The following is a 23,982-nucleotide window of genomic DNA, read 5'->3' as shown; positions in this document are numbered from 1 at the left end:
ATCACATAATTTAAAGAATAAATATGACTCTTTTGTAAAGGTCTGGCAGCCATATCTGGACCACAAAGGGACTCAAATACAGTAATAAAAAAGGACTGTGGAAATAAACAGCTGTATACCGATGGAAAAAAAAATCACATAATTTAAAGAATAAATATGATTCTTTTGTAAAGGTCTGGCAGCCATACCTGGACCACAAAGGGTCTCAAATACAGTAATAAAAAAGGACTATAAATGTTACTATTTTTCATGTCCAAATGCCATTTCCCCAAAGGTATTGTATATATTTAAAAGATATGTAAGCTCTGACGGTGTGCGAATTTGTATATAACCATATACAGCACAGAACAGGCCAATTTGGCCCTAATAGTCCATGCCGGAACAAATCCCCACCCTCCTAGTCCAACTGACCAGCACCTGGTCCATACCCCTCCAATCCTCTCCCCTCCATGTAATTATCCAGTCTTTCCTTAAATGTAAATAACGTCCCTGCTTCTACCACCTCAGCCGGAAGCTTATTCCACATCCCAACCACCCTTTGCGTGAAGAAATTTCCCCTCATGTTCCCCTTATAATTTTCCCCCTTCAATCTCAAACCATGGCCTCTGGTTTGAATATCCCCCACTCTTAATTGAAAAAGCCTATCCACGTTAACTCTCTCTGTCCCTTTTAAAATCTTGAACACCTCCATCAAATCCTCCCTCAATCTTCTACGCTCCAGAGAAAAAAGCCCCAGGCTACTCAACCTTTCTCTGTAACTCAAACCCTGACATCCTGTCAACATTCTCGTGAACCTTCTCTGCACTCTCTCTATTTTGTTTATATCCTTCCTATAATTTGGTGACCAAAACTGCACACAGTATTCCAAATTTGGCCTCACCAATGCTTTGTACAATTTCATCATAACATCCCAACTCTTGAATTCAATACTCCAATTTATGAAGGCCAACATTCCAAATGCCTTCTTCACCACTCTATCTACCTGAGTATCAACTTTGAGGGTACTATTTACCATAACTCCTAAATCCCTTTGTTGCTCTGCACTCCTCAATTGTCTACCATTCAATGTATATAACCTATTTAGATTTGCCTTTCCAAAATGCAACACTTCACACTTATCCGTATTAAATTCCATCAGCCATTTCTCAGCCCACTCCTCTAGCTTTCTTATATCTTTTTTTAAGCTACGGTAATCTTCCTCACTGTCCACAATACCACCAATCTTTGTATCATCTGCAAACTTACTTATCCAATTTACCACCCCTTCTTCCAGATCATTAATATATATAACAAACAATAGTGGACCCAGGACCGATCCCTGAGGATCTCCACTAGTCACCGGCCTCCAATTTGACAAACAATTTTCTACCACTACTCTCTGACTCCCATCCAACCATTGCTGAAGCCATTTCACTACCTCCTTATTTATACCTAATGCCTCCACCTTTTTTTCCTAACCTCCTGTGGGGAACTTTGTCAAAAGCTTTACTAAAGTCTAAATAGACAACATTCACAGCCTTCCCTTCATCAATCTTTTTTGTAACCCCCTCGAAAAACTCTACAAGGTTTGTTAAGCATGATCTACCCCTGACAAAACCATGCTGACTACTACCTATCAATCCCTGTTCTTCCAAATATTTGTAAATGCCATCCCTCAGAACACTTTCCATCAACTTACCCACCACAGATGTCAGACTCACAGGTCTATAATTTCCAGGCTTACATTTGGTCCCTTTCTTAAACAGCGGAACAACATGAGCCACCCTCCAATCCTCTGGCACTACCCCCGTGACCAGTGACATCCTAAATATCTCTGTTAATGGCCCCACTATCTGCACACTAGTCTCGCTGAGGAAAGTGGGGGGGGGGGGGGGGAAGGAAAGGACTGTTTTGTTGTCGTTTATAAGAAAAAAAATTGTGATATTTAAGATTTTATTATTTATATTTTTGAAAAAATTCAAAAATCAAATATTCAAAAAATACACTTTCGTTATGTTGTACTTATACAACTGGATGATAATAAACTTGAAATATTTGCCCTCACTGGATATTGCAATGAGTGTCTGAGTGCGGCAGTCACATGGAATTGCATAAACACTAATTAGGCCATAACTGAAGTACTATGTACAGATTTAGTTTTCATACCACGAGAGTGAATTGATGGCGGAAGAGGTGCCTCACAAGAATGTTGTCAGGAATGGAGGAAGCTAGTCATGAGAAAAGTTCAGAGAAAAACAAAGGCTGGAGATGCTGGAATCTTGAACAAACAATAAGCTACTGGGATTTCCATGGGTAGAAATGATCAGTCAATGTTTCATGTCTGAAGCCTTCATCAAGGCTAAGAGAGGTGAAATTACTATAAAAAAAAGTGGAAAGAAGCTGAAGAGGCCCTGAAGGAAGAAGGTGATTGAGGCAGAGAGACAGGTAGAGGGAGAAATCATTAGTAGGAGGGGTGAGGGAAAAAAGATAAAAATATTACAGGTAAAGAAGACATGGAGACAATGGAATCAGGGGGGAGGGGAGAGGCATTAGCTAGATTAGCTAGGTAAATTAGAAATAAATTAGCTAGATAGGTTGTATTTTTTAAAAAGAGCTGCAAGGTAGGAGCATAAGAAAACAAGGTAGGGTGTAGACAAAAGCAGGGAGGTCAATACCCAGAGGCTTCTGTTTAAGGAAATAGTGGAAGAATATAGGGGAGCTGAGGGAAGACTAACAGTGGTTAGGTTCTGGAATTCACAGTCCAAAAAAAAACATGACTGAGGCAAAAATCCACCTCATTTTAAAATAGCACCTAAATGATTGTCTGATGTCCTGTGATCTCCAAGGATATTGTCCAGGAGTTGAAAACAATGATACTTTTCAGGTTGCATGGACATCAATGGATTGAAGATATCCTTCTTCATCTTTATTTTATGTTGTTCTTACATGGCCTTGTGCCTTGCAAGCAGGATGTCAGGGCATAGTTCCACTGACAACAATGGCTTTACAGTTCCAGCGATTCAGAGATTCAAATCCTGTGCTGTCTGTAAGGAGTTTGCACGTTCTCCTATGTCTGCATAGGTTTTCCCTGCGGGGTCCAGTTTCATCCCATCGTTCAAAATGTACCAGGGATATAGCTTAATTGTGTGTAAATTGGATGGCACTGGCCAAAATGGCTTGTTACCGTGCTGTATGTATAAAGAAAATAACATTTTTTGATCATCTTTTCTCAGCTCTTAATACTCACCAATAGAAGAAACTAAACTACCAGGATTTATTTTCATCCTTGATTAATTATCTCCAACCATTTTGATTATATTCTGTATCCTTTTGAGCTCTGACTATATTCTGCCATCCTTTATTTTCTTTGCTTATTAAAAAGGGCCTTAGTGGCACCACACCTGGAGTACAATGTGTCTCTTTGAGCAAAGGAGCATGTGCTTGCAATTGAAAGGTTCAAAATTCAAATTGGTTTCTGAGATGTTGGGTCTGATAAAAAAGGTTCAACAATTGTTTTAAATTCTTTGTACATGTTACCAAATACAACTTGAAATGCAAATTTCTATATTCAAAGTGAATCCCTCTCAAAAACACGAGGACATCACAATTACTTCTTTAATTTATTTAACTCTTACAAAACAAAAAAAGAGTTCAAAAAGAATAACAAGTCCAATAATGAACACAATTATCAGATCAGCATTAAAGAGCCTTATGTCACAAAGAGAATCTTCTTGAAACCAGACATTTCTCAAAGACAAAAATAAATTTGATGAAAAATGAAAATTTAATAGAAGCCTGGAATTACTTCTTAGTAGGATTTTTCCTTTTACCCCACAAACACTGAAAAAAAATTAAAAGAAACATTAAAACACAATTAACTCAATCTTATCACAAATCATTTCAAATACTCAACATGAAATATATGCTCCCTCAATGACCCAGTGATTGGAGGTAACTAGAATATACAATATTTTGAGGACCCAATACACTCAGCTCAATTGCTACTTCATGTGAATTCACTGACCTTAGCTTGAACAATGGTGGAGATAGCACAAATGCCTTGAGAACTTAAAAAAAATAAAATTAGACACAGCATATTTACAGGCCCTTCCAGCCCACAAGCCGTGCTGCCTAAATACACCAATTAAACTATAACCCCAGTACATTTGAAGGGAGGGCACTGGGGAAAACTTCCAAATGCAACTAATTCAAGTAGTTTCAACAAACTCTCGGAAACATTTTGGTCAAAAATTGGTATGGAATTCCTTGCCTTTTAAATGCAAGACTACATTTAGGTTACAAAACAGAAAAGTGTTTAATTATGTGCCCAATAATCTATAGTCATGGTGCAAATATTGATGGTATATCAAGGGCCCATGTTATAATATACCAATTTTCTTTTTCACTTACCAGCAACTCATCAGATATCCATTTTGATAATTCTGATATCAACTTGTTAAATTCCACACCTCAGATTTCATAAGGCTTAATAACTTTCATGCATTGCGCTACTCCAATTTAAAGTAAAATAAAGATTTGGGCATTATAAACACATACCTTTTATTCCTTGCCGGTTGGAGGTAATTTTTTTTTCAAGATAGCAGATGCCAGTTTGACAATTGAAGTTAGAGCCAAGCCACTTAGAAAACCTTTGTTATTTGCCTTTACTTCTTTCAATGCTTGAATGATATCACCTCTAAATACAAATCATCAATTATTTATATTCATTCACACAGAAATATTTAATGTTGAGCAAAACACTGCACATGTATTATGTAAATTGGTGTAAAGGAATACCTAAACTCTCTTCAATGTTGCAGAGCCGATATATAATTGCCATATTTGATTCAAGTATTCACTGGTCAATTTGACCCAAGTTAGCTGACCCAAGGTGTGATACAACGAGATATTACATGTAAATCCAGCATCTATTTTGTCTGCTTTGGGAACATGGAATTCAAGGCAGAGCACATCCCCAAGAAAATCAGAGTGCTCAACTAATTATGCTAATTCAAAGATACACAAATTGGAGACTTTTATAATGCAATAACATTTTAGGACCAATAAATGAGAGCAAATTTTATTGAGGTAAAGTATTCAAACTAAAGGTGTTAAGAATCATACCAGATTCTGGAACTGGAATTTACTCTAATAATGAAAAATAATTTCTGACCTGCTTGCTTCAGGATGCGATTCCAAGAGAGTCTTCATTAGTTTGTTGAAACTACTTAAGTTAGCAGAGTTTGGAGGAATAAATGTTCCCGTTGCTGTTGGGGTGTCCTGTAGACACTGCATCTGTTTGTACTTCCTTTTGCTCATCTAATAAAATGAATATCATTTTGGAACTTCAGTAGAATTTCTTGATGACCTAAAGATATACTTAAAAGAAAAACTTCCACGCTATAATCTTTTCCATAACCTCAAATACTTTGTTTTAAATGTATTATTTGATGTGGGAACAATGTACAAATAAAATATTCCTTTGATAACAGTGATGGCCGTCAAATGTTTTAAGTGTTAGTTGAGGATTAAATATTGATGAGAATTAATACTCCTGTTCTTTTCCAAAATAGTATAGTGAGATCCTATTGATCGACCTAAGGGCACAGACAAGCCTTTCTTTAATACCTTCAATGCCACCTTGGCTGATTGGTTAGAATTTTGCTCTCTGGAATGGAACAAAACCACCCACTGACTCCAATGATTGCACTACTGACTCAGCCAGAGCCAGATTATACCACCAACTGTAATGAGGGCAGTATTGGAAAAGGCACAAAAGGTACAGCTGCATAACAAATAGCATTTCAATGTCTTAGTACCAGGGGTGAGATCTGTCCCACTCCAATGCTCTGCAGATTTCTCCCAAAGATGGGCTCATTGGTTAATTGACTTTTAAATTACCTATCGGTGACAGTATAGGAAGAAATCAGAAAAGGGGTTGATTGGCACACAAGAATATTGCAGGGCGACAGGGAAACAAGGGTGAATGGGACTGATTTGCTGAAAATGGATCTAATGGGCAAAGGACTCCTGTCTGTGTCACAGTAAGTGTGTGGAATGGTTCTCAATTTTTAAATATTCCATCAAATCAAGAATGTAGTGGTGAACTCACCACTTGCTTGGATGAATGGTGCCTTAACAACATTCAAAATGACAAAATTCAAGAGTAAGTAGACTGTTTGCTTGATTGCCTATATTTCCTAAAAATAATCATTTCCTGAAGGGCTCAGGTCCAAAATATTACTAACATTTTACTTTCTATTCATGCTGTGTGACCTGTTGAGTTTCTCTAGCGCTTTTGTGCATTGCACTAGACCAGCATTTCTCAATGGGGACAATAGCACATTTAAGGGCAGTCGTGGAAGGACTGAAATTCTAAATATTTTTAATGTAACTGGTTGGAAATAAGGAAGAAACTAAACAATCACATCACAGGGAAGGGGGCCCATAAACCTTAAGCAGAGTCCTAAGGGGGCCCACAGCCAAAAGAAAAGGTTGACAATGACTGCACGGTACTCCAGCATCATAGATTTTCTTATTTAACTCATGAGGTTTACCTTGAGCTGGGGGCTGTAGCTGTGGTGGAAGGGTGCGGAGTTGGGGGGGGGTGGATGGGGTAATTTGGATGAGCTGGGAATTTTCTTGCTCAGGCATGGGGCTGACATTGTGGAGATTTCTGGGATTGTGAGAAGCACAGATGGATTTTTTTCCCCAGGTCAGGGGAGTCTAGAACTTGACAGTATTGGTGGTGGTTGTCAGGGATGAGCTGCCAGGGGTGGAATCAGATGTAATTTCAGCATTTGGACAAATACTTGGGTGGAATGGGTTTGAAGAAGGGGTGTTCAGGCAATTTTGATGTGGGTGGATATTGTGGTGGGGCTTGTGCTGTGCTATGTGGTTCTATGATTGGATTTGACTTCATGGCTGCAGAGCAGTCATAACAATGTCATTATTATGCTATGCAGATAATAAAGTAGTCATAAATGAAGTGGCTTGCCATCTAGATAATGTGATAGGCAATACATCTCACAAGCAGAGAATGAGAGCATTTATTAGCAATGTTGAGATTCGATATTAGGACATTTGTGATAATTCTATATATATTCTTATGCAAATTGGGAGATCACTTTTTTGAGCACGTTCGCTCTGTCTGCTGCAACAGCAAGGATCTCCAAGCAGACACCATTTCAAGTTGAGGCTACTCATAAATTGGAGGAACAGCACCTTATATTCTGTTTTGGCAGTCTCCAACTAGATGGCATTGATGTAGATCTCCAATTTCCATTAAACCCCTCTCTTGCTCTTTCCTAATTCAGATCCCTAGCTCCTTTCCTTCTTTCACCTATCAGAGAGCTACTTTCCTTAAACCTCCCCCTAGCACTTCTCAGTTTCATTCTCTTTTCCCCATCCTGTGATTCTTCATCTTCTCCCTCCCCCAATCTTTTTATTCAAGTGTCTGCATGATTTTTGGCACTCCTGAAGAAGTGCCCAGGCTCAAAACATCAACTGCATTGTGCTTTCTATGGATGCTGCATGACCTGTTGAGTTTCTCCAGCACCTTTGTTCATTGCACTTCTTTTTCAGAATACTTTACATGCACCTGAAAGGGCAGATACTTGGTCATCATCTCATTTGAAAAGTAGCTCCTCTAACAGTGCAAAATTTCCTCTGTTTTGATGCATTCATGGTAATAAGAGTTGAGCTGGGAGGGCCAGTATTGTCACTTTTAACTCATTTTGTTGTCATGTTTGGACCAAAGCTTTAATGAAGTATTAGCACTCCACCTTTTATCTAACTGTTGAGAATCAGCTCCTTTGGTGGCAAGTTCAGCAGATTAATTTTTTTCTCTTTATGTATAGGTTATATCTAGGCAATTTCCACATCATCAGGTGATGCCATTTCTGTGACTGTGCTCCAGCAGCTGATCAAGAACTTCGGGGTGCTTGTCTTTATCACAGCAGCCAGGAAATTGGCTCTCATTGCAGTCAGCAGTTTCTTGTTAACACAAAGAGAATCAAACTGATTTAAGATCAACTTCTACAACTAAGATACCTTCAGGAGGAAGATAAAATTCATTCACCAATTTTTGTCAGAGATTTGCTGGGTCCCACTGTCAACTATGAACACTGTCCAGGAACTATTTCTTCATATTTGGCTTTTGACTGGCCAGTACAATTCATAATATGGTAAAGGCAGCAGAGTTCTGATGTGATCACTGCAGTATGAATTTTCATATTAGACTAAATTCTCTGGAGTTCATTTTGAACAGTTGTCCTTCAAGTTAGGAGTTTCAGTTAACTGATGAATTTGAGTGGGAGGCCACAACAGTGACTGCTGAAGAGCCCCAACATGCACCTGGTTCACTCATTCTGAGTGTGTGCTGTGAGAAGTGTCTGCAGCTGTAGCTGCAGTGTGGAATGTGGCTGAAGCCAGGGCTGGGGTTTGAAATGCAGGTAGGCTTGTGCCCCAAGATCCTTTTAAACGATGAGTGGAGATACCACGGTAATGCTATTTGTTCCATTTGTACTGTCTCTGTGTGTATGGCTGGTCCACCTCTTTCCTGACTAACCCTGTGACTCCTCCCTTTGGAATTCCCAATTAAATGTGGTTATGTAGCAGGCTAGATCAACCCTGCACACGATAGGCCAAATTGTCATAGCGAACAGCCAGTGGGCCGGGCACAAGAGGTCTCCCCCCACCAAATTGTCATAGCGAACAGCCAGTGGGCCGGGCACAAGAGGTCTCCCCCCCCCCCCACCACCACTGTGCAGAAGTTCCAGGCTACAGAAGCGCATTGCCAGGGGAAATGCCAGGCCTCACATCAGCATTATGACATCATTCCCATGAGCCTGTTGCCTCCCCTAAAAAGAAACGTGCATGGTTTGAATAAATGGCAGTTACTGGTTTACTTGGTTGGTGTGGACAGCAGCTCTGCCTTTAGCAGTGCTACAGTGGTGACCCTGAACAGATTCTAATGTTTTAGAACCCTGTTGTCTCATCCACAGCACAAGCAACTGCCACCAACGGATCTCCCGCGGCAGTTTACACCATAAGCGTCCACTTGCCACCATTCTGGGCAAACCAGCCACACAGCTGGCTGCAATTTGCAGAATCACCATTCACCCTGCGAGGAATAACAACTGAGGACACAAAGTTCTGGCACGTGGTCAGTGACCTGGACCCCGTCACAACAGCGAAGATCACCCATTTGTCAATAACCCACCTGTGGATGGCATGTACACAATGTTTAAATGGTTTTTGCCTGAGTCATTTGAACTTAGCCGGCATGAACATGCTATTTGCATGCTTAACACATAGGGCCTCGGTGATCGCAACCCCTCAGAACTGATGCAGGAGCTAGTGGCCCTTGCAGACAGACACACAAAGTGCTTCCAGTTTGAGACCCTGTTCCTTTCCAAGTTGCTGGTCCATGCCATCTCCAAATTGGACTTTGCTGAATCACACCTTGTGGCAAGAGAAACAGACCAGCTCTTCCGCACTCTGCAACCTGACTCCATCCATGTGCAGCCCATTGGCGCAGTGGGAGCAACAGCACAAACCTTGACCACCTCGTACCGGCAGCAGCCCAGCCGCAACGCAATGACAAAATAGCAGGACTGATACTACCACCATCGGGGGTGATGCAATGCGGTGCGTATCGCCCTGCAACTTTTCAGGCAGAAAACCCAATCCAATGCAGCAAGCTGGCCGCCATTAGTGGCCTCGGTGGTTGGCACCAGAAAAGGCCTGCTTTACCTTTGGGACTGGAAGGCCCAATGGGAATTCCTGATAGACAGTGGTGAAGAAATCAGCCTAGTTCCACCCACATTCTTTGAGTGGAAGAACAATGCCTATCCATACAGACTGCCAACGGTTTACATTGCTTGACTATTCACACCGGGAACACTGTTTTCAGGTGGGACCGTACTGTCACCTCAGTAGGCCAGGCTCTCCAAGGAGCTGATTTCCTCTGGGCGAACGAACTCCTGGTCAACCTCAACTGATGCCGGCTGGTTAATGTCACCACCACACTGCGCCAACGGATTTTCCGGCCTTTGCAGATTTCTCGAACAAAGCGAGTATACCACATTTCCTGCCGACTTTCCCACTCTACTGGCCCCCAACTTCCATGATGTGGAACTAGCACATAGTGTGCAACACCATACTGAGACCACCAGACCACCCGTGTATGCACGGGCATGGCGATTGCCCCAAGGTAAGCTCCTCCAAGCCAAGGCCAAGTTTGCCATGATGGAGGAATTGGGCATTGTCCACTGTTCCAACAGTCCGTGGGCTTCGTCACTACACATGGTCCCAAAGAATTCTGGTGGCTGGCTCCCCTATGGAGACTACTGCAGGCTCAATGACGCAACGATTCCAGACAGATACTCCATCCCACACATACAGGACTTTGTCGCACAACTCCAAGGTGCCCAGATATTTTCCAAAGTCGATCTAGTAAAGGGCTACCACCAGATTCCAATGTACCAGGATGACGTCCAGAAGATGGCCATAATCACCTCACTTGGCCTCTTCGAGTTCCTGAGAATGCCATTCAGGGTGAAAAACACTACCCAAACATTCCAGCACCTTATGGATGTAGTGGCAAGAGACCTGGAGGGGATTTTCGTGTACCTGGTCAACATCCTTATTGCCAGCCCAGATGCCAGGACCCACAAAGAACATTTAAAACATCTGTTTGTCCGGCTACAGACTTTCAGGATAAATATCAACCCGTCCAAGTGCTAGTTCGGTTTGTCCTCCTCCGACTTCCTTGGGCACTGCATATTCAGCGAAGGAGGAACACATTTGCCTGACAAGGTCAAGGCCATTCAGAACCCAAAACCCTCGATAACCTGCAGGAATTCCTTGGGATGGCGAATTTCTATCATTGCTTTCTCCCAGGAGCAGCAGCCACCATGCGGCCTCTCTTCGACCTCATTAAGGCAGTTAACAAGGAGCCCAGCTGGTCTGCAGAGGCTTTCCAGGCATTTGAGGAGACCAAAACAGCACTTTCCAAGGCCACATTCCTGACAGACTCAGATCCAGACTTACTCCTGTCGTCAACAACAGACGCCTCAGATCAGGCAGTGGGCGCAGTGCTGCAATGGTGGCCACTCGCTATCTTCAGCAAACACCTCCGACCACCCGAGCTGAAGTACAGTGCTTTTAATTTCAAACTGCTGGCAATGTACCTGGCCATTTTCCATTTCCGGTACATCCTCGAAGGCCGAGTGTTCATGGCCTACACGACCACAAGCCACTGATGCAGGCACTGGGCAAAGTCTTGGACCCCTAGACGACGAGGCAATAACAGCACCTTTTGTAGATTTCCAAATATATAGCAGACATCTACCACGTAGCGGGAAAGTCCAATGTGGTAGGTGATGCACTGTCCAGGCCAACGATCTCCGAGGTGACAGGTGATATCAACACAGCTCAGCTTGCCAGGGACCAGGCTGAAGATGCCGACACACAGGCATACTGCACTGCCATCACCAGCCTACAAATAGGAGTTCACACTGGACCCAGGAGGCCCAACACTCCTGTGAAATATGTCTACAGGCCACCCCAGGCCAATCCTGGCCGCAACCTTGAGACAACGGGTATTCAATCAAGTGCATGAACTCTCTCATCCATCCAGTCAACCTCATTTCAGACAGGTTCGTATGGCATGGGCTTTGGTGCGAAGTTTCACTTTGGGCAAAAACCTGTATACAATGCCAATGTGCCAAAGTCCATCGGCACACCAAAGGCTCAGTGCAACGTTTCCCACCCGCAGCAGACAGGTTCAACCACGTGCACGTGGATATTGTAGGACCCCTTTCCATCAGCCCAGGGATGAGTACCTTTTCACCGTGGTCGACTGCTTTACATGCTGGCCAGAGGCAGTGCTCATGCTGGCCTGTGACACGGAGACCTACGTGAGGGCCTTTACCGCCCGTTTGGGTGTCCTTTCCCACATAACTTCAGACCAGAGAGGCCAGTTTACTTCTTCCCTTTGGGCAACCATGGCCAAATTCTGCAGTAGCCAGCTACACCACACAACCACCTACCACCCCCAATCCAATGGCTAGTAGAGCACTTTCACTGCCATCTAAAAGCATCCCTCAAATCACGGCTGCATGGGCCCAAATGGATGGATGAACTCCCATAGGTCCTGCTGCGCATCCGCACTACAGAGAGTCTCTCCACCTCACTGGCAGAAATGGTCTACATTACACTGCTCTCCATCCCAGGCGATGTCCATTTCAGCTCCACAGAACCACCACCAAACGTCCTACAGCAGCTGAGGAACCACACCACCTACCCACATCCATATCCTACCCATGGGACTCCAACCAGCCACACCCCACAAGAAATCAAAGCCACGGACTTTGGCTTTGTAAGACGGGGCAAACCATGTAACCCTGCATTACCCTTACAAAGAGCTTTACGTACTCTAGATATTGGAGTATATGTTTACAGTCAACTGTCTCAAGAAAGCCACTTGGACTGTTCAGAGCCTTTCCCTGACCCTACACTACAGCATAGGGAGTGCCTGCCCAAAGAGAATCTCCCAAACCTCATTCAAAGAGACATCAATTCGGGGGGGGGGGAAAACGAATTGTGGGCTGGGTCAACTCCGCACATGACGAGCTGAATCGCCGTAGTGAACAGCCAGTGCGGCAGGGCATGGGGGCTTTCCCCCACCGCGCAGAACTTCCAGGCTGCAGGAGGCCAGAAGAACGGCCAGGCCTCACCGCAGCATTATGACATCACTCCTGTGAGCCTGTCACCTCCTCTAAAAAGAAACGTGCGTGGTTTGGAAAAACAGCAGTTACTGGTTTACTTGCTTGGTGTGGACAATTTTTATTTCAGCAGCTCTGCCTTTAGCAGTATTACAGTTACGCCCAAGTCCATCCTCCAGTACGAACCCTGGAATCGGGCACATTTAGTCTTATGGGAATAAAAGCCTGTCGTCTGGCAACTTCCAATCTTTTGAGTTATTGATAGTATATCAAATTTATTCCCATAATTTTTTTTTAAAAACACAATTGCCTGAAATCCCAGACTGATTTGAGCTCTGGTTAAACTTCAACGACTTTCTGTAAGCCTCCACTTAAGTCATGGGATCAGAGGACAGTAAGTTGCATATTTTTCAATTGCGGGTCGGCCATCGGGCCTACACAGTGATCAGGGGCTGAATTACATAAGAAGAGGCAATGAAAAAGCTCTAAAACCAGTACAGGCCTAGGATGAACAAGGTCTACATGAGACATCTCTTGGCCACTTGCAAGCAACAATCTGGTGAGTCCCTCGAAAAATATTTTTGGGTCCTGCGTGAATTCAGGTGAGCCTATGGCTATAGGGATGCCTATACAGACCAGCTCATCTGAGACGCCTGTGTAGCAGGTGTCCGATCAGACTACATTCGCCAGTGCCCGCTGGAACAGGACAAAATGACCTTACAGAGGCCCTTTGAGATATCAAAAACATTGAATATACCCCTCCATAACACGGACTCATTCTCCTCAAACAACGCGAATGCCTTGTGGGGGTCGTGGGTGCTGACATCTTGGGATACGGGGTCCCAGGCTGTCACCATGCAGGAGTGCCCTGACTTCACTTCAGCCGCCACTGAGCACCCTAAGTGCTACTTCTTTGGCCAAGAGAAGCACCTCCGAAAGTGCTGACCGGCCAAGGAAGTGATATGCTCAAGATGTGGAAAGAAGGGACAGTATGAAAAAGTCCAGAACTTCTCCTTTCCCTAGTAGCGCTGCGAGTGGGCAATGGGGGCCAGCGTCACTTTCGCCCCCCCCACCCCGAGCAACAGCATTACGTGTGTACCATGGAGGCCACCATCTTACCGGTCTGGGTTGTGGGCACCACCTTACTGGTTCGGATAGGACAACTACCTAGAACTGGCATCGATCACATTCAACCAGGATAGCCCTCACAAACTCACCTGTTCGATGATGGATGTGGAGATAAATGGTCACCTAATGAAATGTCTGTTTGATAGTGGGAGCACGGAGAGTTCTGTACTCCCCAATACTTTGCAGAACTCATCCCTTGTGGTAAGCCTGGTGAGTTGCAAGATCTCTATGGTCTCCAAATCCCACTTGGCAGAGATCTGCAGCTACTGCATAGTGACACTGATCGCATGTGGCACAAAGTATAAAAACTTTAAGCTGTTCGTAATCCCACAGATCCATGCCTCCATGATACTGGGGTTGGACTCAAGAGCGTCGCTATGGAGTTCAACGGGGGCCCCACCCTCCCCTCACGGTCTGCAACCATCAATTTTTAAACCGCCCGCCCTCCCCTCTGCACGTACCCAAGTGATAAACTGCGATCTGCCCACTGCTGCTGACCTGCGGGCTGACCACCCTCTGGAATCTCCCCTGCCCCTGTTCACCTATCTCACCCCCGACTGTAAGCCTGTCACTACTAAGAGCAGGTGATACAGCACAGGAGACAGGGCATTCATCAACTCAGAGCTGAAAAAGCTTCTGGGTGAGGGGATGATTGAACCTAGTACTAGCCCCTGGAAATCCTAAGTCATGGTGGTCAAAAATGGGGGAAAACCTACGCATGTGATGACTACAGTCAAACTATTAACCACTTCATGTGGCTGGATGCATATCCCCTTGCTGACATGGTGCATCAGATAGCCCAATACTGAGTATTCTCCACCATCAACCTAAAGTCGGCACACCACCAGCTCCCTATCTGGTCAGAGGTCCGCCAGTACACATTTGAGATGGACGGCCATCTCTACCACATCCTATGGGTCCCCTTTGGAGTTGCCAATGGAATGGGGATGAGCATGGTCTCAAGGCTACGTTTCCCTATTTGGACAATGTCACCATCTGCAGCCATGACCTGCAAGACCATAACGCCAAACTTAGAAAAATTCCTCCAAACGGCCTAGACACTCAACTTCACTTATAATAAAAACAAATGTGTGTTCGCCCATCATATCTGGCCATCCTCAACTGCATTGTGGAGCATAGAGTCATTGGTCCGATCCAGAACGCCCTTCTCACAGCCTAAAGGGCCTGAAAAGGTACCTGGGGTTCTTTTCGTATTACACTCAGTGGGTCCCCAACTACACGGACATGGCCCGGCCCTTGGTGAAAGCCACCTCCTTTCCATATTACCATATATGGAGCGGAAACAGGCCATGTTGGCCTTTCGAGTTTGCACCAGTTCACTAGAACAACTCCACTAGCTCAAATCTCCCACTCACTGCCAATAACCCTCCAACCCCCTCACATCCATGTACACATCCAACCTTCTCTTAAATGACAGAAGGGACCCTGACGTACTATCTCCTCTGGAAGATCATTCCATTCTGCCACCACTCGCTGAGTGAAAAAGCCACCTCTAATAGTTCACATGGATGTGGTCGAACCTTTGTTCTGTGGGCTCGAAGTGCTGAGGTGAGGTCTTGGTGTGCAGCTGTACTTTGGTTGTTTGGCACTGCATGCATGCCTTCGCCCACCCGGTGACCAGTTTCCGCAATCCATGCCACACGTATTTGCTGGCCACCAGCTGGACCATGGTCCTGATGGATGGGTGAGCCAGTCCGTGGATGGAGTCAAAAACCTGTCATCTCCAAGCTGCTGGGATGATGGGTCTGACTTAACTGGCGACCATGTCTCACAGCAGGCTGGTGTTACCTGTGCCGATTGGGATGGCCTGGAGCTGCAGTTCTAGTATGGCAGTCCTGTATTGGGACATCTCCTCATCTTTCTGCTGCCCTCCACCAGTGCCATGAAGTTCACTTCCCTTGATAACATGTGGATACTTTGCCTGGACAGTGCGTCGGCCACCACGTTATGCTTGCCGGAGATGCGCCTTGCCTGAGATGCAAGACAGGTGTCGTTGCTGATAGGCCAACCAGGGATCTGAGATCTTAGCCAAGGCAAAAGTCATGGGCTTGTGATCTGTGAAAGCTGTGAAGGACCTCCCCTCTCAGAAGTACCCAAAGTGGCAAATGGCTAAGTATAGCGTCAGTAGCTCTCTGTCAAAAGTGCTGCACTTCAGTTCTGGAGGCCACAGATGTTTGCTGAAGAAAGCCAGCTGCCATCAACTTCCTTCAATTTGCTGTTCCAGAACTCCGCTGATTACTGTTCCTGAGGCATTCACCATCAGGACCACTGGAGCGTCTGACCGAGGATGTGCCAGGAGAGCAGCGTCCACCAGGGCTTCTTTGCCCTTCACAAAGGCTTCTGCAGACTCCTTGTCTCGGGTGATGCCCTTTTCCTTGCCTGCCATCCTGGCAAACAAGGGCTGCATGATCCGGCAGCTGAATGGATAAACATGCAATAGAAATTGATCAACCCCATGAACTCCTGTAGTTCTTGGTCATGTTGGATCTGAGGAACTTCCTGATGGCCTCCTCTTTACTGGGTAGCAGTATGGCTCCTTCCCTGGTTTTCCTGTGGCCCAGGAAGTTGATGGCCTCCAATCCAAACTGGCATTTGGCTGGGTTGATCATCAGGCCAAACTCGCTCAGTCGGGTGTAGAGATTGTGGAGGTGCACCATATGTTTCTGTTGGTTCCTGCTCACCACCAGGATGTCATACAGGTACACGAAAGTGCTGTCCAGGTCTCAGTCCACTGCATCCATGAGTCGCTGAAAGGTCTGTGCAGCGTTCTTTAGCCTAAATGGAATTCGGAAGGATTTGAAGAGGCTGAACAGGGTGATGATGGTGGTCTTGGGGATATCATCAGGGTGTACTAGGATCTATTTTTTTTGGAAAATTTTACAAAATAAACATATACAATATACTCAATCCAAAAAAAATCACCCCCTACTACCACCCCCCACACCTAACCCACCCTCCTTTGGAGCTTTTTTTAAAAAAAACCCACAATTATATTGGGTTTTAAAAGGTTGCTGTTTGGTGTGCCATCCTTTTATATCTTTTTTTTTAATATAAAAAAACATTTATTTGACATCCAAACCCATCCACTCCAAATACAAACTCCACATTTTAACAAAAGAATAATTATTCTGCAAATTATAAGTTATCTTTTCAAAGTAAATACACGATTGAATTTCATTATGACATCTTTGTATACTTAATTCAACATGATTTTTTCCAAGTGACAGCTATACATTTTCTAGCTTACTGCTAGCCCTAAACGTATGAATGCAATTTGAGATTTATCCAGTTGCAAACCTGTCATTAGTATATTCATATAACCCAATAAACATACCTACGGGTCAATTTGTAGATATATCTTAAATAAATTTCACAAAAAACTTTTTTTTCCCCCAAAAAAAGTCTGACTTTTGTACATTCCCATACTGAATGTAAGAAAGTACCTGTCTGTTCACCACACTGAAAACACAAATTTGATGAACTCAATCCATATTTTTTCAACTTTTCAGGAGTTAAATACAACTGATGCAAAAAATTATAGTTAACCAAACTATATCGTACATTAATTAACTTCATGACACTGTCAACACCCATGTTAGATGACTCCTCCAAAGATATAGGAATAGATAGATCCTTTTCCCATTTATCTTTTGCTTTTATATATATCAATCTTCATCATCTTTTCCTGTAGTAAAATATACATTTCTGAAACAAATCCCCTCTTCCCCTTATCAACAATTAATTTCTCAAATTTTGTTTGACCAGACAATACTAACTCTCTTCCAAAACTTTCTAACAATAAATCTCGTACTTCATAGTAAGCAAATAAATTTTGGTAATATATTGAACTTGTCTCTAAATCTATTAAAAGAAATAAATATACCTGCTTCAAAACAATCCTCCACTAATATCACACCTTTTGATTCCCAGTCTTTCAAGTAAGGATTATTCAAAGAAAATGGAATTATCTGGTTCTGATATAGTGGTGTCTTAGCTGAAATTTTACCTTTCGTTCCTATAATTTGATTTTGCTTATACCATACACCCATCAAATGTTTCAGAACTGGCAGTTTATACTGCTGTAGAAGAGATGGATTCCATTTATATATAAAATGATGTATTCTTCTCTCAAAAATCTGGTCCAACTCCACCTTTGCCCATACCAGAGGTTGATCAATATCAAACAACCTATTAATGAACTTTAATTGCACCGCTTCGTAATAATTCTGAAAGTGTGTTAATTGAAGGCCACCTAAATCATACCTCCATGTCAACTTTTGCATAGAAACTCTTGACAACTTACCTTTCCATAAAAACAAACAAACTGCTTTATTTAATTCCTTAAAAAAAAAATTCGGTATAGCACTTGGAATAGATTGAAATAGATACTGCATACAAGGATATATATTCATTTTAAAGCAATTTATTCGTCCAATCAAAGTTAATGGTAACTCTATCCATCTATTTAAATCAAATATAATCTTATTTAATAGAGGTATATAATTTAACCTATATAGATTTTGATATTCTTTATCCACTGTTATTCCTAAGTATTTAATTTTATTGGTCCATTTAAACTTCGTAAGCTGTCTACAATCGAAATAATCTTCATCCGATATTGGTAATATCTCACTTTTATCCCAATTTACTTTATACCCCGAAATTACCCCATATTATTTCAATGAATTTTGTCACGGTTCTAAAGAACTTTTTGGATTACAGATACATCAACACATCATCTGCAAACAGATTAATTTTATACTCTTGTCCACCAATTGTAATTCCCTTAATATTAGTTTCTTGCCTTATTGCTTGAACTGTGACAGAGTATTTAGAGGTGGTTTGGGAGGAATTGTTAGAGCAGCTTGGACACACACATTTTAAAACACAGAATATTTGCAGGACTTTTGTAGAATGCTTTTGCAGGATGCAACAAAGTATTGACAGCAGCTTGTCTGGGAACTTGTGATCTTTGCAGGCAGAGGAGAACTGTTTTGCTCTCAGAGAGGGAGGGTGTGAAACACAGAAAGAGAGAAGACAGAAATCATCATTTCCAGAAGGACAAAGCTGGCAAACTTTGGAAGGCTGGCTGGTCAAAGGAGGAGATTGGCGATCTGAAAGGTGACCTGAAAGAAAGAGGATCATCTGGAAAACCCTGAAGGGAGCAAGTTTCATCAGCAAGACTGATTGAGAAGGAATCAGTTGTGGATGTCCTGGAAAAGGAATCTCTCTCTGAAAACCAGCAAGAACCCTCCTGAGTGGTAACCATTTGCCTGTTAAGCACCAAAGACTGGTGTTCTTTGTTAATGCTAACTTCTGTGCACATTGGATTGGATTATGATCCAAATAACTTTTCTAATCTTAAATATACATTACACACACCTGCGCTTAGTATTAGTGGGGGGATTAAGTAGTTAGGTAGGTCAAGTAATAAGTTAAAGTCTAATTCTGTTTTCTTGTTCGATTATAATTAAAAACTACTTTTGTTTAAGTAACCCTGTGTTGTGGTGAATATCTATTGCTGCTGGTTTTTGGGGTCCTCTGGACTCCGTTACAGAACCAAAGGTTCTATAATTAATGCAAATAAGGCTGGTGACAGCAGACAGCCCTTTCTAGTTGATCTGAACAAATTAAATACTGGCGAAATCTGTCCATTCATCGCCGATGGTCTCCAGCCCCCAGTTGCTTTGGGTACCATGGTTGTCCAACTGCCATACGATGCCGAACTCCTCCAGCTTCCTGAATTCCTCCTTCACCAGCTGAAGCTTCTCCGGAGGAAGGCGTCTTGGCCTTGCGTGAGCCCTGGGTCAGGATGTCGGGGCATCACCTTGGTGAATTGAGGGGTGAGCACTGCAGGGAACTTGGCCAGGACCCTGGCATACTCGTTGTCTGATCTCTGTACGGAGTCCAGGTGGAGTGCTGAAAGCCTGGCGTCTTTGAGGGGGAAAGTTTAAAATGTCTTGGCATGGACCAATCTCCTTGCCTTGAGGTCAAATAGCTGGCTGTGGGCACACAGGAAGTCTGCCCCGAGGAGGAGCTGTTCAACTGCGGCCACTGTGAACATCCACGAGAAGAGGCTGCCTCCAAACTGCATTTGGACCTTGCGGGTACCGTAGGTCCGAATCGTGCTGTTGTTGCCAGCCCTCAGCGTGAGGCCTGATTGCCTGTTCCTGGTGTCCTGTCCTGACAAGGGCAGGATGCTGACCTCTGCTCCTGTGTCCACAAGGAAGTGTCCAGACTAGCGGTCCAAAGCATACAAGGGGCTGTCTTGTTGGCCAGCTGCACTGGATGGCCCTAGCGCTTCCCTGAAATGTGCACGGCGGCCTGCACCGGTGCCCCATCTCTGGTGTAGAAACACCACTGGTCCTCTGCTGTTCTCTTGGCAGCTTTGCATGGATCTGGCACGGGGTTTAGGGATGAACCTCACGGACGCCGAGCACTCTCTTTTCTGTTTCCACAGAACGTCCGCTTGTGCTGCGACTTTCCTTGGGGGAGGGAGGGGTCACTGAAATCGACGTCAGCCAGGAGCAGTTGGATGTCCTTGGGCAGTTGCTTCAGGAATGCCTGCTCAACATGATGCAGGGTTCAGGTTTGCCCAGAAGGGCCAGCAGTTCATTAATGAGGGCTGATGGGGGCCTGTCCCCCTAGCCTATCCAGGTGGAGCAGATGTGCCCCTCTCTCATGCCTTGAGAGCCAAAGGTCTCGATCAGCAAGTCCTTGAAGACAGTGTATGTGCCTTACGATGGGGCTCCTGGATGAAGGCCACCTGGCCTGCTGTGTCCTGGTCCAGGGCGCTCTCCACATGGTAATACCAGGTGGATTCTGATGTGATCTGCTGGATCTAGAACTGTGCCTTAGCCTGGCCAAACTACACATGTGGCTGGTTCGACCAGAAGGTCGGCAGCTTGAGAGCTACCCCATTGACTGCTGCCTGTTCGTTCATTGCTGGGTTTAAACTGTTAGGGTCATCAATTGTAGCTGCATGCTTCTCAAAAGAAGACACATATATAGTGTAGTCAGGTTAAGTTCCAAGTTTTATTAGGGCTCAAGCCCAACTTTTATACTTGCACTGTTCTCACTGTGGCCCCCCCTTGGCTGACTTCACAACATGCATAACAAAAGCAAGTTTCCCACAAGCGGGTACTTTCCTGCATAACAATGCTCTTCTTCTCCGTGCGCTGTCCCTGTCTATTGGCTGTGCAGCAAAGTCAGTGCCATTTTGGGGTTGCTGGCCTTTAAGCTGTCCTTGCTGCTCACTCGCCAGTTCGCTTGTTGGGGACAGTGCCACTACGCAGGATGCTGGCCTTTTCATTTTGCTTGCCGCCCAGAGTCCCATCACCACTGTGGCAAACTGCCACAATAGAATATTTTCTCCCATTACATCACTTGATTTACAGAGTATTATCCAGATGTTTAGCTCCACTATACCCCTCTATCAAATGCCAACAGTTCTTTCTCCACAGAACAATATACATGCACATATATAAAAATGAATGGATTTAATGTTAAAACAAAGTATACCTGCAAATAATGTAAATAGAAGCCTCTCATACATATTTTTCCCTACCTTATCAAAAGCTGTCTTGGGAGCCTTTGTTGATGCAGAATAAGACTCCCACTGACTGTCCACTTTGAATTTGGTGCCCCTTGTAGCATGATCTATCACCAGATCACGCTCCTTCAGTGGAAGTTGTGAATGATTTTTAAGCACAGATGACATGTGATCTGCAGAGATTTTTGCCACATGGACTTTAATTAACTTTTCACGATATTCTCTTCCATTCATTTCATCTACTGCTAATTTGGCATAGTTGGGAGAGGCAACTCTTAGAATTCCATACCTGACAAAGTAGAAACAAAAATGTTCATCCCATTTTCCCATTGCAAAATCCAAGATTAGGTGCAATAGAACTTCTAATATGTATAAAATTCCATACAAAAATATAAGGCAAATTAACAGTCTAGTCATATGTTCTGATGTATCCTCCACTCAAAACATTTTTGCCTTTTTCAAAGTGCAATCTGATAACAGCACAACAGGGACTTGAACAAATGGGGCAATCAAAAGAGCATCTTAATCAATCTGATTTTTTTTTGGTTAGAAAACAGGACTATTTAATTGATGAGGACAGTGCAGTTACATGTAATTTACATGGATGCTAGAAAGGACTTTGATAAAGGTCTACATGGGAGACTCGTCAAAAAAGGTGAGGGCCATGCTAATTGTAGCCAAAGGTGATACTAATAGCCAAATACCATCTGTTGGAGGAACTCAGTGGGCTGATCAGCATCAATGGGAGAGAAAGAAGGATCTATGTTTTGGGCCAAATAGTATCTTCGAGAATGGGGACGTGAAGAGAAACTAGTGTAAAGAGGACAGGGACACATGTGGAATTGGAGAACTAGGAAGAGGTGAACAAAAGAGAGGCAATATCTTGGCAGATGCCAAACAAAGGCATTGAAAAGCAAGGAAAACAAAGGGGTCAGGTGGAGGAAGATGGGTGGAGAGGGTGATTAGGCAGCTAATGATAAAAATTCACAAGGTGAAGGGAGACCAGATGGGACCAAAAAGATGGAGGTGGAGGAATAGTGGGGAAACAGGGTGGAGGGGGATGAAAACAAATAGGAGAGAGGGAAGGGGAAAGAGCAGTGGTACAGAAAAAGAGGGCTCATTACCTGAAATTAGAATATTTTGTGTTCAGACCAGTGAGCAATGGACTGCCACAGGCAGAATATGAGATGTTGTTCCTCTGGATTGTGTTGTGTCTTACTCTGGTAATGGAAAAGGACCAAAACAGACAGATCAGTATGGAATGGGAAAGGAGCTGAAATGGCATGCATTCAGGATATCTACTGTGGACAGAATGTAGATAGTCTGCGGAACAGTCTCCAAGTCTATATTTGGTCTCCTAGATATAGTGGAGGCTATATCAGTGGAGTAGATGAGATGCCTGAAAATCTTTTTCCCCTCTTGCAAGGGCTGTTTAGGGAGGAGGTGCAAATCTTTTTATCAATTTCCAGCACTGGTAAACTTTATCTTCTAATCAGCCACTCTTCTCTGCATGACCCATCTTCCTCCACCTGACCTTTTTGTGTTTAAAGTTAAAGTTGGACATACAGCATGGTAACAGGCCATTTTGGCCCACAAGCCCGTGCAGCCCAATTACACCCAATTAACTTACATCCCTAGTACGTTTCGAATGGTGGGAGCCCCCGGGGAAAACCCACACAAACATGGGGAGAATATACAAACTCCTTACAGACAGCGCAGGATTCGAACTCCAATATTGATCGTTGGTGCTGTAAAGGCATTGCACTAACCACTACACCAACCATACCACCCTGAACCATCTCTTTTTTTTGGCATCTGCCAATTCCTACCTCTATCCATTACGTATCACCTTTCTCTCCCTCTGGTTCACCAATCCCAGATGCACTTCTGCCCTATTCCTCCCACCATGTACTCTTACACTAGGGTTAGGTTCTATTCTCCACATCCATTGGAGAATAGCCAATGTAGTCCCCTTGTTTAAATCCCCTTCGGATTTATAGACTGGTGAGTCTTATGTCAGTGGTGTGCAAACTATTAGAAAGGAATCTTAAGGATAGGATCTATGTACATTTCGAGAAGTTCAGTCTACTCAAGGATAGTCAGCATGGGTTTGTGAAGGGAAGGTCGTGCCTCACGAGCCTAATTGAGTTTTCTGAGGAAATAGCAAAAGAAATTGATGAAAGTAGGGTGGTAGATGTGGTCTACATGTATTTTAGCAAGGCATTTAACAAGGTCCCCCACGAGAGACTCATCCAAAAAGTCATGAGGCATGGGATCAGTTGAACCTTAGCTGTGTGGATAAAAAATTGGCTTGAGGAAGAAAGCAGAGAGTAGTAGTGGAAAGTAAGTATTCTGCCTGGAGGTTAATGACTAGTGGAGTGTCACAAGGATCTGTTCAGGGACCCCTACTCTTTGTGATTTTTATAAATGAAGAAGTGGAAGGATGGGTCAATAAGTTTGCGGGGGGGGGGGGGGGCTGTCGAAGGTTACAAAAGGATATAGACAGAATACAGAGTTGGGCAGAAAAGTGGCAGATGGAGTTCAATCCAGATAAGTGTGAAGTGATGCATT

The 23,982-nt window shown here is 43.7% G+C and overlaps 1 protein-coding gene across 6 annotated transcripts in view; it reads right to left on the bottom strand.

The window, feature by feature from the left end:
• Positions 1-3,586: 3,586 nt before the first annotated feature.
• Positions 3,587-23,982, bottom strand: part of rbm44 (RNA binding motif protein 44) — a 145,475-nt gene continuing 125,079 nt past the window's right edge. For 5 of the 6 annotated variants that reach the window (XM_069933981.1, XM_069933984.1, XM_069933985.1 and 2 more), the window contains 5 exons: positions 22,536-22,631; positions 21,427-21,700; positions 5,153-5,298; positions 4,537-4,675; positions 3,587-3,819 (listed from right to left, as the gene is read on the bottom strand). In XM_069933981.1, the coding sequence (XP_069790082.1) occupies positions 4,540-4,675; positions 5,153-5,298; positions 21,427-21,700; positions 22,536-22,631 (652 nt within the window). In that variant the 3' untranslated portion in view covers positions 3,587-3,819; positions 4,537-4,539. The remainder of the gene's footprint in view (positions 3,820-4,536; positions 4,676-5,152; positions 5,299-21,426; positions 21,701-22,535; positions 22,632-23,982) is intronic. The other variant, XM_069933983.1, reaches the window with a different exon arrangement.

The sequence above is a fragment of the Narcine bancroftii genome, chromosome 4 (assembly GCF_036971445.1).
Source record: "Narcine bancroftii isolate sNarBan1 chromosome 4, sNarBan1.hap1, whole genome shotgun sequence".
Lineage (NCBI taxonomy): Eukaryota > Metazoa > Chordata > Chondrichthyes > Torpediniformes > Narcinidae > Narcine > Narcine bancroftii.
Note: the sequence above shows the minus strand (reverse complement) of the source record. Positions and strands in the feature narration are given on the sequence as shown.